The sequence below is a fragment of the Onychostoma macrolepis genome, chromosome 11 (assembly GCF_012432095.1).
Source record: "Onychostoma macrolepis isolate SWU-2019 chromosome 11, ASM1243209v1, whole genome shotgun sequence".
Lineage (NCBI taxonomy): Eukaryota > Metazoa > Chordata > Actinopteri > Cypriniformes > Cyprinidae > Onychostoma > Onychostoma macrolepis.
The window spans coordinates 21576403-21593343 of record NC_081165.1 but is presented as its reverse complement, the minus strand read 5'-3'; the positions used below and the strand labels follow the sequence as shown (position 1 = coordinate 21593343).

At 35.0% G+C, this 16941-nt stretch overlaps 1 protein-coding gene across 4 annotated transcripts; it reads right to left on the bottom strand.

The window, feature by feature from the left end:
• Nucleotides 1-1987: 1987 nt before the first annotated feature.
• On the bottom strand, nt 1988-16753 carry eogt (EGF domain-specific O-linked N-acetylglucosamine (GlcNAc) transferase). 4 transcript variants are annotated; one of them, XM_058792071.1, is made up of 16 exons: nt 16664-16753; nt 14441-14682; nt 14097-14197; nt 12561-12669; nt 12272-12366; nt 12017-12121; nt 10018-10124; nt 9810-9913; nt 8291-8383; nt 8134-8205; nt 7721-7807; nt 5400-5468; nt 5137-5198; nt 4919-5038; nt 4045-4147; nt 1988-2979 (listed from the first exon to the last, which is right to left on the bottom strand). In XM_058792071.1, the coding sequence occupies exons 2-16, from the start codon at nt 14636-14638 to the stop codon at nt 2833-2835; spliced, it is 1572 nt and encodes a 523-aa protein (XP_058648054.1). In that variant the 5' UTR covers nt 14639-14682; nt 16664-16753; the 3' UTR covers nt 1988-2832. The 4 variants fall into 4 exon arrangements, with proteins under 4 accessions (XP_058648054.1, XP_058648055.1, XP_058648056.1 ...); XM_058792072.1 differs by having other exon boundaries at nt 14441-16544; nt 16664-16727; XM_058792073.1 differs by lacking the exon at nt 8134-8205.
• Between the last annotated feature and the right edge of the window lie 188 nt (nt 16754-16941).

Here is a 16941-nt window from a genome sequence, read left to right as displayed (position 1 = left end):
TCTAAAAACACCTTACAGTGTCATGACCTTGAGCAAAAAGGTTAGCGTGACTAAATGAAGTACAACCTTGTCTCTTTTAAAGGCACAGTTATATATCACCATTTTTAAAAGCAATAACAATACTATCTAGTTACACTTCAAATAACAAAACAATCATTTCAAATACTATAGCTTTTCGAAACAGAAAAGGCTTACATTTCGTGGAATGGCCCTTATAATCTCCTCATCATGTTTCATCTCCATACCTGCAGAGGTACAGCAGCGGCTCTTATACATGATGCAGTGTGTAGTGAGGATATATAGAGTTTAGGGAGCACTGTAGAAGTGAGAGGGGAATGAGGGCGGCAATAATTGCTCACTCCCAAACAATTCCACCAGTGACATCCCATTACTTTAAACACGACAAAATAAGGCCACCCGTGCGCGGAGAAAGAATTCACTGAATAAGACATGAAGGGAAAAGGCTGCCGTTATTAGCTGTGTAGGGTTCATCATTAGAAAGCAGTGAGACGGAGCATAATCCTTCACGGCGCGACTATAACTCTCCCGTTACTAGCAGTAATTACAGCGCAAGTGCAGTCTGTGTTCGAGCACATACTCATTTAGACTCTCCATAACAACCGAGAGACAATGGAAGCAACGTTACTTCATCATTTACCTGTGGCAAGTGCATACCCGGCTACAAGATTGTGGCAAAACTCAGTGAGAGAGCATATCTAAAGTGTTAAAACTATTGAAACTGTTGTCCTAAAATGCATATATGACGTCCTGGATATAATTTCACACGTTTTAGCAAAGTTGCAGTTAGGATAAATGCGCGCGCGTGTTGAGTCAGAATCATTAGTGGTGTTATATCGCCATCTAGCGGACTCAAAATACAAGTGCAAGTGATTCTGTAGTTATGTGGTACATTTTCATGACTCATAATATAATATCCATCTTAATAATGTAGTGGATATTTTTATATATTTTTTTAAATACGGAAATATGCATGTTGTGTTATTTTATCATATTTAAGTAACAATAATGGGTTCTTAAAAATACATTTTTGGTTTTTTTTAGATGTTAATTTTTTTCTGCCTATGTCTCTGGGTGCTATGGATATGAAATTGAAATGTATTTTTTAAATTTGGCAATTTATTGAAGAATATTCTTAATTTTCTCCTAATCAAAATGATTGAAACAACTTGGGAATATTGGTCTAAACAAGGTTTTTTTTGTCCTCAAGTCCCCGATTTAGCATAAAGGCTACATCTAGTGATCCGAAATAAAGTTTTTTTGTATTTGTCATTATTTGTCCATATATGTGACCCTGAACCACAACACCAGTCTTAAGTGTCAATTTTTCAAAATTGAGATTTATACATCATCTGAAAGCTGAATAAATAAGCTTTCCATTGATGTATGGTTTGTTAAAAAAAAAAAAAATCACCTTTAAAGTAGTCCAAATGAATTCTTATCAATGCATATCACTAATCAAAAACGACGTTTTGATATATTTACAGTAGTAAATTTACAAAATATCTTCATGGAATATGATCTTTACTTAATATACTAATGATTTTTGGCATTAAAGAAAAATCGATAATTTTGACCCATACAATGTATTTTTGGCTATTGCTACAAATATACCCCAGTGACTTAAGACTGGTTTTGTGCTCCAGGGTCACATATGTGAGAATGATGATGCAATCATATACACAAAAATGTTTTTCATTTCAGTTTACAAAACCATTCAAATACATTTACATTTAGTCATTTTGCAGACGCTTTTATCCAAAGCGACTTACAATTTGGGGAACACATGAAGCGATTCATCTTGAAGAGGCAATCCGACAAAGGAAGTGCTTGTAACACCAAGTCGCAGGCATTGTTTAAATAAGTACAAGCTAGCAAGGGAAGGAATAAGTAAGGAGAAAGAGTTTTTTTTTTGTACAAAACAGATATTTTCAAAAACAGCAAAAAAATAAAACACACACTTTTGAAATATAATTATAGGATTTTATTAAATACTTTGTCTTCAACTCAAACCAGCACTAAAAATTCCGCAACTTTTGTTACCGTTTAGCCACTTTTTAAAGGGTCTGAGGATCTTAACACTGATATTAAAAAAAATACTTTATAAAATGGCGCAATACTGAACCGATATCTCAAGGAGTGCAACAGGACTGGAGTCATGAATCCCTTAACATAGTTTAACATTTACAAAATGACTATTTTAACTGAATACAAATTAAAAAGTAACTGACACTGTAATAAATATGAAGCTGCTTGATCTCCTTTGCCTTAATGCATTAAAACACAAAGTAAAAGTGCTTTAAATGTGGTTTGACGTTTATAAAAAATGCTACCAAACTATGTGGGTGACCTCAACATTATTTCAGTACCCAATCACTTGATTTTCAAACTAAAAGTGCCGTTTAAAAATGTCTTACAACCTTGTAATGATCTACTGACCTGGAATTTATTCAAACCTTTGCCTTTAGGAGAAAAATAAAAGCTGCACTCAAGTCATGTTTTAAAGTGTAGTCTCTAAAAATAAGCCCACATATACTTGAGGAGAGGTATATTAGACCACACAAAATACATCAACATGTCAAACCAATACATCGGAGTCCTTCAACAAGGTACTCAGCATCTCCACGTGCAGAACGTAACAGCTAGAGGATCAGTAACAGAGCAGATGGTTTTGTTTTGTTTTGTGAATTTAAAATGTGTTTTCACATATTAGCCATGCGCTTTTCATTATCACGGCTACATTTACAGAGTGCAGAGATTTGGTAGGAGTGCATTCATCTATCGTCCTGGCAAGAAAGCACTGTGTCTTACAGGCTAGAGTTCATCTCGGGCCTGTTTTGCGCGCCATGCCGGGTTCCGGGTCACATGTTCAGCCGCTAGAAGGACTAACCGCATGAACTCCTCTACATCAAAAGTGTAGTTTGTAAACTTAGGATGTTCCCCAAGAGTAGGATGATGACCCTAAGACAGGACAAAATATCAGTAAACAATATATCATTTTATATATACACACTACCAGTCAAAAGTTTTTGAACAATAAGAATGAAAGAATTCTCTTCTGCTCACCAAGACTCCATTTATTTGATCCAAAATACAGCAAAAGCAGTAATACTGTGAAATATTTTTACCATTTAATATAACTGATTTCTATTTGAATATACTTTAAAATGTAATTTATTCCAGTGATCAAAGCTAAATTTTCAGCATCATTACTCCAGTCTTCACTGTCACATGATCATTCTAATATGCTGATTTGCTGTTCAAGAAATATTTTTCTATTTTTATTATTATTATTGTTATCAATTGATATCAACGTTTTTCAGGTTTATTTGATGAATAGAATGATCCAAAGATCATAATTTATTTGAAATAAAAAGCTTTTGTAACGTTATACACTATGCCGTTCAAAATGTAGGAGTCAGTATAATTAATTTTATTTATTTATTTATTTATGGGAAAGAAATTATAGAAATTAATACTTTTATTTAGCAAGGATGCTTTAAATTGATCAAAAGTTATGATAAAGACATTTATGATGTTACAAAAGATTTCTATTTCAGATAAATGCTGTTCTTCTGAACTTTCTATTCATCAAAAACCTGAAAAAAATTACACTCAGCTGTTTTCAACATAATAATAATAAATGTTTTTTAAGCAGCAAATCGGAATATTAGACTGATTTCTGAAGGATCACGTGACTGGAGTAATGATGCTAAAAATTGCATTTTAAAATATATTCAAATAGAAAAAATTATTTTAAATAGTAAAAATGTACTACTTTAAAAAACGTTAAACATCTTACTGTTCAAAAACTTTTGACTGGTAGTGTGTAATATCATAATTAATAGAAATGATATAGAATTTTTTCAAATAGATAGTATAGCTTGCTAATAGGAAGTTATGCCACTAGTTTGAAGGTACTGACATGACTTAAACTGAATGTGAATGTTACTGCACATAGGAATACTGGGATTAAATATAGTAAACTGGAGTGAATCCAGACAGTGTTGTGTGTGCTCTCCTCACCTTATCCTGGGGGAACACTTTGTCCCTTTTCTGCCAAGTCATGTAATGGACTCCCCTCAGTCGGGCCAGATCACGGTAGCAGCTCTCATCTTGACAGTTGTACCTGTGGAATACAGAAAGAGGGATGTTTTATGTCCCAAACTTAGCAGGCGGTGGCCCACAAAGCCTCCACAGACTCCGTTTGATGGATAACTGTTTAATTAGGCTGTATTTCACTGTCACAGTCAGATGCTTCCCTCCTCCGTAACACACATTAAAAAAATACATCGTACAGCACAGAAGCTTGACTGCATCCACATGAGTATTGGGTAGATGTATAACATGACATGAGTGTCAGGCGCACAGATGAACACTGGGGAATATGTCTTAACACGTGCAGATAGGTGTCAAGGAAAAACAGCGCCCTGAAGCGAATCGTGATGTATTCATTTATCAGTAGAGAAACAGAAAGACACTTTTTTACAGTGCAAGGATGCAACCAAATGTTCACAATTGATGGTTGTCAGGGGAGTCTAATGATAAAATTGTAAGAATCAGTCATTGGGAAAACCTGCACCGATCGCCCACTTTGCGGTTTCTGATGTTCTTTGAAGAGTCATTGGGAATAAACGTTGTTTATTAAAAGTTTCTAAGCTCAAAATAACCCGTTTGGTTGCGTTAATACTACAAACATGTTCAAAGTGTGACTTCAGAAATGATATAAACATTATTTAAACACTGTAAACTGTAACTGAGAACTGTTTATATGAACGCAGAGGGTTTTAAAGTGCTTTAGTAAAAGTGAAGAAGTATTTACATTCCTCAGACTGACAGTGGACTGTATGGCTGTCCACACAGATCATTAAGAAAGCAGAGAGATACAAAAGCCACGTACAATTCAAATATGACGGCCCAGTCGGGAAGAAAGAGGAGGTGGGTCAGTCCAGCTCCATGCATCCCAATGAAGATATCAGAGTTGTGCGTGACGCGGATCTGCTCCAGAAACGGCATCTCCCTACAAATACACATCAGCATTCAATCACGCATGCACCGAACTCCACCTTCTCCAAAGAAATCGATACATTTAAAACCAACATAGACTGAATCACGCACTTGTATTTGTAATCCACCAGCTTGACCTCGAATAAAGGCACAGTCTTCAGGGCATTGATAAGCTGCACACACACACACACACACACATACACACAGCAGGGATTCAGAGGGTGATTAACGAGACCTCAAACTCATGTGGACAGAGGCCAAGTAAATCAAGGCTTTTTACCAAGCAGGGGTCTCCAGCAAATAAGAGTTTAAATGGGCAGTTACGGAAGCAGAGTGATAAATCAATGATGAGCAAAGAGAGAGAGAGCACTCACCTCCTGCTGGTTTATTATCCGACGGTACTCAGTGCTTCTTGCCAACAGTGTGACACGGACTTGGCCCTCCTGACAGAGCAGGAGGACATCACAGATTTCATTCATATTTCAACACACATTTGTTTCTTAATATGAATATATAGGCTATAATATATTTTATAACATTCATAATCCAGTTTCAGGTATAGGAATGTATCATTTAAACCTTTATTTAGGAGGGAAAAGAGAAAGTAAATATGGGGAAAGAAAGAACCGGGCCTTATTGACAAGTACAAAGACAATAAAAGAATAAGTTGTCCAACACCTCCATCTAGTGGCAGATAGTGTAATCATATCAATAACTTAAAAAGTACATCATATAACTACACTATAAACATCCATTAAAATTATTATTATTATTTTTTTTTTTTTTGAGTAGGCGGATTTGCAGTAATGTTGAGATGAATGTCATATATATATATATATATATGTATACATACACACACACACACACACACACACACACACACACAAACATATATATATATATATATATATATATACACACACACACATATACAGTCATGGCCAAAAATATCGTCACCCTTGGTAAATATGATCAAAGAAGGCTGTGAAAAGTAATCTGCATTGTTAATCCTTTTGATCTTTAAAAAACATTTTTTTTTTATTATTTAAAATGGGGGGAAATATCATTATGAAATAAATGTTTCTTCTCAAATACACACTGGACACAATTATTGGCACCCCTAGAAATTCTTATGAGTAAAATATCTCTGAAGTATATTCCCATTCATATTCACAATTTTGAGCACTCCAGGGTGATTATGAACATGAAATTATCCAGCCATGGCTTCCTGTTCCACAGAAATATAAATAGGAGGGAAAACAAACCCAAATTCCCTTAATCATCCATCACAATGAGAAAAACCAAAGAATATATTTCTGATGTGCAGCAAAAGATAACTGAGCTTCACAAATTAGTGAAGTGGCTTTAAGAAAAGAGCTAGAGAAGTGAAAATTCTCATTTACACCATCAGGGCAATAATTAAGAATTTCCAATCAACATACAATGTTACGAAACTGCCTGGAAGAGGACGTGTCTGTATTTTTGATGTTGTGGGCCTATATTTCTGCTGGAGGTCCTGGACATCTTGTTTAGACACATGGCATCATGGATTCTATCAAATACCATCAGATAAAAAATCAGTAAGTGACTGACTCTGTTAGAAATCTTATAATGGGCCATGTTTGGATCTTCCAACCGTACAATAATCCAAACACAAACCTCAGAAACAACACAAAAATGAGTCACTGAGCACAAAACCAAGCTTCTGCTGGCCATTCCAGTCCTCTGACCTGAACCCTATAGAAAATGAGTGGGTGAACTGAAGAGAAGAAGCACCAACATGGAGCTGGGAATCTAAAGGGTCTGGAGTGATTCTGGATGAAGGAATGGTCTCTGATCTCTTGTCAGGTGTTTTCTAACCTCATCAGGCATTAAAGAGAAAATTTAGAGCTGTTAAACTGGCAAATGGAGGTTTCAAAAATTATTGAATAAAAGGGTGCTGTTAATTGTGGCCAATGTGTATTAGAGAAAAACATTTATTTCATAATCATATTTTCCACCCGTTTTAAATTATTATTATCCAATGAAAGGTTAGATTTTTGTGAATTTTTTAAATAAAAGATCAAAAGGATTAACAATGCAGGTTAATTTTCACAGCCTTCTATGATCATATTTACCAAGGGTGCCGATATTTTTGGCCATGACTGTATACACATACATATATACAATATATATGACATTCATTTAAAAATTACTCAAAAAGTTATAATAATTTAAATGTATATTTAAAACGGAATAAAAATAACAATTATCATGTAATAATTATTTAAATGTATAAGAAATACAATTAATCTAATATAACGTACAATTATAAATTAATTATTATTTATTTAAAAGTATAAGAGTTTTTAATATTTAAATAAAAATAAATAATATAACATGAAATTATAATTTAATTAATTTATAAATAATAATGATAATAATAATTAATTTTAATATAATAATTGTTTATTTAAAATTATATAAATAAAAATATAAAATATCAAAAAATCAACGAGTTTATGTCAGGAGGATGAGATGGATGAGTTTATGCGCATAATTTCAAAATTAATGCATTAAAACAGTTCATATAAATTGTGTTCATATATTTTAGTATTTCATTCAGAGAGTATGACTGTTTCTCAATGCTACTATGAGAATACAGGGATCAAATCATGATCTGTATTTGTGTGTGTGTGGATTCAAGTATGTTTACCTTCGGTCCATCTTGTGAGACACCAAGTCGATAAAGTACATGCTGGGAAAACGCCTTGAACAGGCCCTCGCTGTGGCAGTCAGAGATCTATCAAATTACACGCGCACACACACACACACACACACACACACACACACATACATCTGTCAGTTAAATCTTCTTTACATCATTTGCACACAGAGGGCAGAGGCACACAATCATTAATATGAGGATGATTTGAGCGACAGCACCAGATGAGTTCAGTCTCACACAAGGCAAATGTTCTATATCACACACACAGCATCCACCGGTGTCACGCAGAGACGCATTAACATAGACAGATGACAGCAGATGAACATGATGAGATGAACAAATGCTAAACGGGGGGAAAAAAAGAAACAAATGAGAGCAACAGAGGCGTGTAGGATACATACAAGAGGAGTGTTGTAGAAAAGGCCATATCGCATTCTTGGAAGGAGTGAGAAAAATGCGTCTCTGAAACACACCTGTGAACAACGCACTTTTAAATTAACACAAAAACACTCAGATGCTGAGAAAAATGTGAAGTGATATGGAGCAAATGCCTTTTACCCTTTTGGAGTCAAAGTTTTTGAGGTGAATGATGTCATAATCGGTAAAAGCCCGCCACGTTTCGCTGAACAGGTCTCCATATCCATACAAACTCTGATAGAGAAAACAACAAAATAAATAAGACTTCAAACAGCTGATAAATATGCAATTGTCACAATAATCCACAGGTGATCAACATTACTCAAGTCCATCAATTAACATCTTGTGAAGTGAAAAGAAATAAATGTATCATTAAGCAGTCCATAAACAATAAAAACATTTCCATTTCCATTCCATGTTGTCCTCTCACATCAAAATCTACCAACATATTTGTTTAAAATAATTTTGGACCGTCTTCTCTTGTAAACGCTGCTTGGTCTGTGCATATGTCTCTCCTTATCAGACGAGCAACGGTTTGAAGTTAAAAATTATTAATGATGGATTAGTTTATTAAAAACCCACTATTTTTCACTTCACAAGACATGATGTACTAGAGTCATGTGGATTACTTGTTGATGTTTTTATCAGCTGTTTGGACTCTCATTCTGACGGCACCCATTTGCTGCAGAGGATCCATTGGTGTCATGTAATGCTACATTTCTCCAAATCTGTTATGATAAACAAACAAACTCATCTACATCTTGGTTGGCCTGTGGATGAGTGCATTTTCAACATATTTTACATTTTGGCTTAATTGTTCCTATTTTTGGAATAGACTTTTTATTAATTATAATTTTAAATGTTAAATTAATTAGAAATTTCTTTCAAAATTATTTTCTAAATAGAAAGTTTAATAGAACAACAATCTTTTTAAATATTATAAATGTCTTTACTGTAACTTTATGGAACTCCTTATGGAAGGAAACCCTTTTTTTTTTTTTTTTCTGAAAAACAAAATAGTAGTAGTAGTAGTAGTATAATTTATTTAACGCCATGTCAGCATCTTGGGCTATTTTCATGGCAAAAACAAATAAAAAAAACACAAGTAAAACAAACACAAGTTATATTACACAAGATTTTTTGAAAAACAAAATCTTACTGACCCCAAACTTCTGAACAGTACTGTATGATAGCTTTATGAAACCAAATCTCATTGACATTTCTGCATACTCAAAATATCGGCCACTACACAAACTCTGATCCTTTCATAATCTCTCTTCATCTTCTATTAAAACTACAATCCAACATGACCATTCAAAGTCTGGACACATGCAATATAATATTATAAAAAGAAGTCTCCTTCTTTCTCCACACCCCTCCATTCTTCCTTCTCTTCCTCACCCTTGAAATAACAGCATGTGAACAATAGGCAGGATAAGGTTTATTTTCAGCCCGCATTTTCCTTTTTATCTTTCTCTTTTAGGATCTGCACACCTCCTGAAACTGTGGCAGTCGGTTTAAACAGCAAACTTTGTTACAGTGTTTTCTGACCCTGACAAGTAAGAAACACCTGTTTGTAAGAAATGCTCTCTGGTTGATTTACTGAAGAACATACTAGAAGCAAACAAAGTTTGTGTGTTTAAGAGAAATGAATACTTACTGTGTCCCACATAACAATGTTTATGTCACGGCTGAAGGAATTGTTGAGGTGCTGAGAGATGTAGAGGTTGACAAAGTCACAGAAATGATGGTACATGTTCACTCCTGTAAAAGACGAGCAAAACATGCACTTTTTTTAAACATTAGCTTTTGTGAAGACTAAACAAAAAACTCTAAACTCTAAATAAAAAATTTCACAAAACTGTCACCTGCATCCAGCTTCATGAAGACGGTTGGTCTGTCAATTATAACATCACAATGGCCATCATCCAGGGGGTGGAAGTCAAGCTCTGAGTATGTCTGCAGTTCAGCAAACCTGAGAGAGAAAAACAACACATACTGTACTTAAAAGTCTGTTTACTCAAGTTGTATGGGCCATTTTTATGGCACTTTTTGGAAGTGAAAGCCAATGATCATGATCTATTATATGAAAAAGAGTTGCATGAACAGTCTTCAAAATATATTTTTTGGTGAACAACAAATGAGGTGAGTAAACGATGACAAAAAATGGGGGCATAAATATCAGGAAATATTAGCACATATACATTATTAAAATGTTTGAGAATGGTAATTTATGTTTTTGAAAGAAGCCTATTTTGCTCACCAAGACTGCATTTATTTAATCAAGAATACAGCAAAATTGTGAAATGTTTTTACATTTGTAACTTAACTTATATTTGAACATATTTTAAATATGTCATTTACTCCTGTGATGCAAAGTTGAATTTATTCTAATATGCCGATTTGCTAATCAAGAAAAATGTCTTATTATCATCAATGTTGAAAACATTTGTGCTGCTTAATATTTCTGTGGAAACCATAGTACATATTTTCAGGATACTTTGATAAATATGTAAGAAATGTAATGGATCCTTGCTGAATAAAATTAAGATTTTTGAAATACATTACTGACCCCATTTTTCAAAGTTTGTATTAAAATATCATTCATTTACCTCAATAATTAATTGCATATACAGTCATGGCCAAAAATATCGGCACCCTTGGTAAATATGATCAAAGAAGGCTGTGAAAATTAATCTGCATTGTTAATTCTTTTGATCTTTTATTAAAAAAAATTCACAAAAATCTAACCTTTCATCGGAGAATAAGAATTTAAAATGGGGGGAACTATCATTATGAAATAAATGTTTTTCTCAAATACACATTGGCCACAATTAACGGCACCCTTTTATTCAATACTTTTTGAAACCTCCATTTGCCAGTTTAACAGCTCTAAATGTTCTCCTATAATGCCTGATGAGGTTAGAAAACACCTGACAAGAGATCAGAGACCATTCCTTCATCCAGAATCACTCCAGACCACTTTAGATTCCCAGCTCCATGTTGGTGCTTCTTCTCTTCAGTTCACCACTCATTTTCTATAGGGTTCAGGTCAGAGGACTGGAATGGCCATATCAGAAGCTTGATTTTGTGCTCAGTGACCCATTTTTGTGTTGTTTTTGAGGTTTGTGTTTGGATTATTGTACAGTTGGAAGATCCAAACATGGCCCATTATAAGATTTCAGTAAGTCAGTCACTTATTGATTTTTTATCTGTTGGTATTTGATAGAATCCATGATGCCATGTGTCTAAACAAGATGTCCAGGACCTCCAGCAGAAATATAGGCCCACAACATCAAAAATACAGCAGTATATTTCATTGTACACATGGGGTACTTTTATCTGTGTGCAGCAAACCCATCTTGAGTGTTTGCTGCTAAAAGCTCATTTTTAGTTTCATCTGACCATAGAAGCCAGTCCCATTTGAAGTTCCAGTCGTGTCTGGAGTTTGTTTTGGATGAGCTAGAAGAATGTTTCTTGAAACCCTTCCAAACAACATGTGGTGATGTAGGTGCTGTTTGACAATTTTTTTTTTTTTTTAGGTTTTCTGACCCTGACACTCAATATATATATATATATATATATATATATATATATATATATATATATATATATATATATATATATATATATATATATATATATATATATATATATATATATATATATATATATATATATATATATATAGAGTGTCTCCGAGTGAAACATATGCAAGACCACCCAAACCCTATATATATATATATATATATATAGTTTATCAATCTTAGTTGTTAAATGTTGTGTAACACGTAATGAAAATATTAACACAAAAACAACCATTAAATTTTTTTTAATTATCAATTTTTTTGGACATTAGTTATTTACCAAGACTGAAGAGGACTCTTGTGTGTCCCTTCTGCGGCTAGTGCTTTACTATTAAGGCTGCAGTGACCACCAATCTCACCCCGTTCCAGGAAATCCTCTTTATACCTGCAGTGACATAGAGGAAGAGAGATGGAGAGAAAGGAAGAAAGACAGCTCATTTAAACAGGAAATTCTCACAGTTCTGCCAAACAGAAAACAATATCAGAGTTCTGCATTTTCCTTGACCTCAAACAATCCTAGAGGAGGTCCACTGACCTCTCATGACCTCTGCGGGGACTCCTCAGGTCCAGGTACAGGTTTATGGCCCTGCAGAACCGCATATGACTGGTGCACTTCAGAGAGGAATCACCCTTAAAAAAATGGTTTTTAACTTGTATTTGCATGTTTGTTTCTAGCATTGTTTAGACATGTTGAAGCAGTGATATTTAAAACAGCCCTTAGTGCTCATTGGCTCAAAGCTCTGGAGGTGGGCCAAGAACTTCAGCTACAGCAAATGAGGTGAAAAAGAACACAGAGGTAGAGAATGAAGGAGAAGAAAACTCACAGGACTCAACGGCTTGCACAAAGTCTTCATCTCACTGAGACGCTCCCTCACATAACCAAAATCTGCCTGCTTCCAGAAGAGTTCCTGGGCTGCCTGAATCGAGTTTGCCCTAAAGAAAGACAACAAACAGTAGCACTATTTGGAGTCGCAAAAGACTCTGTATTGAAAGGAAAGTCCTAAGATAAAGTTTGTTATCAGTGCTTGAAGCGCTTGAGTGACACAGTGGAAGAATAGGCTGTGCTCAAATGTTCAGACTTGTGTTAGCTTGTATTAGTGTTGGATTAAAAGGAACGCAACTTTGCTTTCTATGGGAAATAGAGCTTGCAGAGCAAAATAAGGAAGTAAGTGTGTAAGACACAGGTGTAAAGAAAGTGAACTTCAACAACAGTTGAGAGAACTCCAGCTGACATGAGGCTTCAAATAGTGACAGCAGTGATATACATCCTCTTCAAAAATATAAATATTCAACATGTTTTGTCATGGCAATTGTCCACTTCAATGAAGGTATGAGATAAGTTTTTGAAGATTTATTTTCTTGCAAGAAAATGGTCTACAGTCATACAGTCATTCATGTTGGCTGCAGAGTGTGACAAAGAGGAAAAAACCCGACTCAGCATTTATACTCTAATCAAATCAGGATGCTTCTATCTCATCCAATCATAATGCATATTCAACATACGTGTCCATTTAAGGTATCTAACTATGTCCCATAGATGAGTTTCTAATGAAAATCATCTTCTTAGAAGTGAGCATATAGGGCAGGGCGGTCCAAACTCAGTGCTGCAGAGTTTAGCTCCAACTTGCCTCAACACACCTGCATGGAAGTTTCTAGTATGCCTAGTAAGACCTTGATTAGCTGCTTCAGGGTTGGAGCTCAACTCTGCAGGACACCGGCCCTCCAGTACCGAGTTTGGACACCCCTGATATAGGGTCTCAAAAATAACACTTCTTGTCTCACTCTCAGCCACACACACATTTCCTGTTGTTCGTTTAGCACATCAGAATAACTCAAGCAAACTGATGAAGCACTCAGAGTCTCTAAAGAACGCTCTTTAGTAGAGAAAAGCAAATAATAATAACATTTCCCCCACATGATGTGTACAGTTGTGTTTCTTACACAAACATAACTGGGTAACACTTCACAATAAAGTTTTGAACAAGTTAAAATGCAGAACTGTTTTCAACATCGATAATAATAAGAAACGTTGAGCACCAAATCAGCATATTAAAATTATTTCTGAAGGATCGTGTGACACTGAGGACTGAAAAAATTGCTGCTGAAAATTCAGCTTTGCCATCACAGAAATAAATTACATTTTTAAATATATTAGAGTAGAAAACAGTTCTTTTAAATCATAAAAATATTTAACAATATAACTGTTTAGGTATAGGCAAATACTGCTTGGTATCTAAATATCTGCTTAAATATCATTTCTGTCATCATTCATTAACCTCATGTGATTAGGAAAATATAAAAGTGTTTAAAAAAATGTACATATTTGACTTCTTTGAGTAGGTCAGCAAAGAAAAGCATACCATCCCGAGTCAAGACTGGTGCACACAGGATAGCTGAACATGTGCTCAGGGGAGCAGCTCTTTTCATAACCCCAGCAGGCCTTCTTGAGCAGCAGAGCATCCTGCCAGCCAACAGAGACACACAAAGCTAAGAGAACAACCTGTTTATAATCACCTACCGCATATGCACAACATTAAATGTTAGTGATAAAGTCACAAGCAACAGAGGCCAAAATGAACAGCCTCCATTGCCCCGTTTGAAAACTATTATAGCTGACGCATGACAATGTCCTTGGAAAATATCCCACTGATTTTTAAACCAACTTCAGCAGACATTCCATCAGAAACAAGAGAAAATAGCTTACTTTAAAAGGGCAAAGCAGGTCCTCCTTGCAGAGTTTGGCCAGTCGTTTGTTGTTGTGCAGAAAGAAAGGAATATGCTGCTGAGGCAGCGCCAGGCTGCTGTAGTCCAGCTGTGGCGTGCGGCTGCTGTCCTGCCCGCTGTCTGCGGCGGAGATGGTTTTATAAGTGCAGACCAGGCACAGAGCTACCAGCAGCAGCATAGTCCCTCAAGCCACATGGAAGGAACCACACTGGCTCTCAGCACCTACAATCATTTATGAGAAAGGCAGAGAGCGAGAGAGAGAGAGAGAGAGAGAGAGAGACACACAGAGAGAGAGAGAGAGCACACAAGAGTGTCTAGAGAAAGAAAACGAATGGTTTACAGGGGAGGACAAACACCAAAGCTCTGGAAGTAACCATAGTGTGGGAACCTGCAAATGAACGGATCTTTCTCCATGTGGAACTCCTACCACAGGAAATATTAGTGACCTTTTTCCTTCCATTGTTTAAGCAATAAGGCCAGGACTGAGGGAAATTAATAGAAAAACAAGTATGCATTCTGCTCATAGCTGATGCACAAGGACCGTGGGAATTACAGACATATATAAGTTATGACGTAAATGATGCATGTAATATATTCTCTGATCTGGGGTAATTTTAAACCACAGCAGTGAGGATTTCTATATAAAATCATTATGAAATTCTAGTTTCTGACAGATTAGATATATAAAAATGCTCTGTAAGATCATTAACTATTTTACTTATCCATATTGCCCAAGTCTGTTATTGTTTTTCATCAGCATTATCACAGTGTATCTGAATAGAATCAGCCAAAATAAATTCACTGCTCACAATTGATCACAGATCATTTCTTAATTACACACACATTATTAATACTGTAAAAGCAAGTTTTAAAATTGTTTCATTTCCCATTTTTATTACAACCATTATTAACAACCTAGTTTGTTGTATGTGGTTTTGTAACTTTCCAGCAATTAACATTAAATATAAAAAAAAAATGAAATTAAATAAATAAATAAATACATACATACATACATAAAAATAAAATCGAGCTTTAATTATAGCTCAGCAAATGCTGGGTTGTATTTTTTTTTTTTTTTTTTACAGTACAAATTTTTTTTTTTAAATGAAACCTTTTTTTCATAATAGATTAATTTTATATTAGGTACTATTTGATCAAATAAAACATAGTTATAAATAGTTACCACAGCATAAACATAAGATTTCTGACTTTAAAAATAAGTCATGGGACATGTGTAATGTGTCATTTACTAGTAAAGTGATTTGTCAACAATTATAAATGAATATACTGTTAGTATATTAATAAAAACGAATATTTTCTCTTTATAACTGATATTTAGGTAGAAGCTATGGTGATTTTTTTGCAAGAGAAAATTACTACATTCTTTGTGTTGCCTTGTAATTATGACAACGTAATTACAGATTTCATGATTATTAAAAACCCTTGGGGAGGAAAAACACAACCAGGTGTGCAAATGCGACCAGAGAACTCCAAATGAACCCATTAACTAATCAAAGTTTACAATAAAACTCATTGTGTTATATAGACGATGACAGAAAGATTCTGACAAGCTTCTGGCATTAATTAAAATAAATGCCTTGTTAATTACTTATGATTTACAGTAGTAACAATAGCTGTACTGTATGATTAGCACGCGCTGTTGATCTATTAGACTCGTAACGTCTAAATGCAGTGTCTAATGCGATCTGTCTAGACTGAGCAGATCAGTTAGATTAACAAAGACGCACTGTACTCCGATCCCATACGCTTCATGTTGCAGCTCAATTACAAATCCTGCAGAAGAGTAAATGTACTGGGTTTTAAACCTCTGAGTTACTGTACTACATTGTAAAAGTTAGTGATACCATAAGTTTTTTTTTCTTGGTTAAAGGAAGCAGTCAAACTATAGAGCTGCAATTCCCATGCAACGACACACAACAATGCCAAAATAACACACAACAAAAATAATAATAGTGCAAACTAAGTCGGGAACCGCAGCAACCACAAAGACTTGACACGTTGCCAGGGTCAGAGGCTATCACAGCTGTCCCAGCATCAATCTATCAATATATCTGCTGCCTTTTCTACCGCAAAACACACATGCCAAAAATAGTAAATGCAATTTATTTTGACTTTTAGTAATTCGGAAATAGCTAAAGTGAAAAAAGTCAGAGCGCTAACAAAAAAGTAATTATATGCTTACCTCCTTGGAGAAACTAAGGAGAAGCAGTGGGTGCATTTAGGGATGCAGTCGCCATACTACCGGAAACTATCAGCCGGCATGTGCTACAGTTAAGAACCGCAAGAGGGCGCAAGAGTAGATCCTAAATTTACACTGTTGGGGGGGGGGGATACATTCTCCGCGATTATGTGCTGTAGATGTCCGAGAAAGCTCAACAGTTAATAATAATAATAATAATCGTTACAACTAAAAATACTAAATGAAAAAGTTAAAAACAATCAAGCTGGAAAACAAAGCAG

Bases quoted from the DNA above. Each gene is read 5' to 3' on its own strand.
- eogt (XM_058792071.1), bottom strand. From the start codon at position 14,638: ATGCTGCTGCTGGTAGCTCTGTGCCTGGTCTGCACTTATAAAACCATC. The intron at 5,039-5,136 runs GTGCGTGATTCA...GTGTATTTGTAG, and splicing joins CTGGTGGATTACAAATACAA to GGAGATGCCGTTTCTGGAGC. The intron at 2,980-4,044 runs GTGAGGAGAGCA...GTCCTGTCTTAG, and splicing joins AAGTGTTCCCCCAGGATAAG to GGTCATCATCCTACTCTTGG.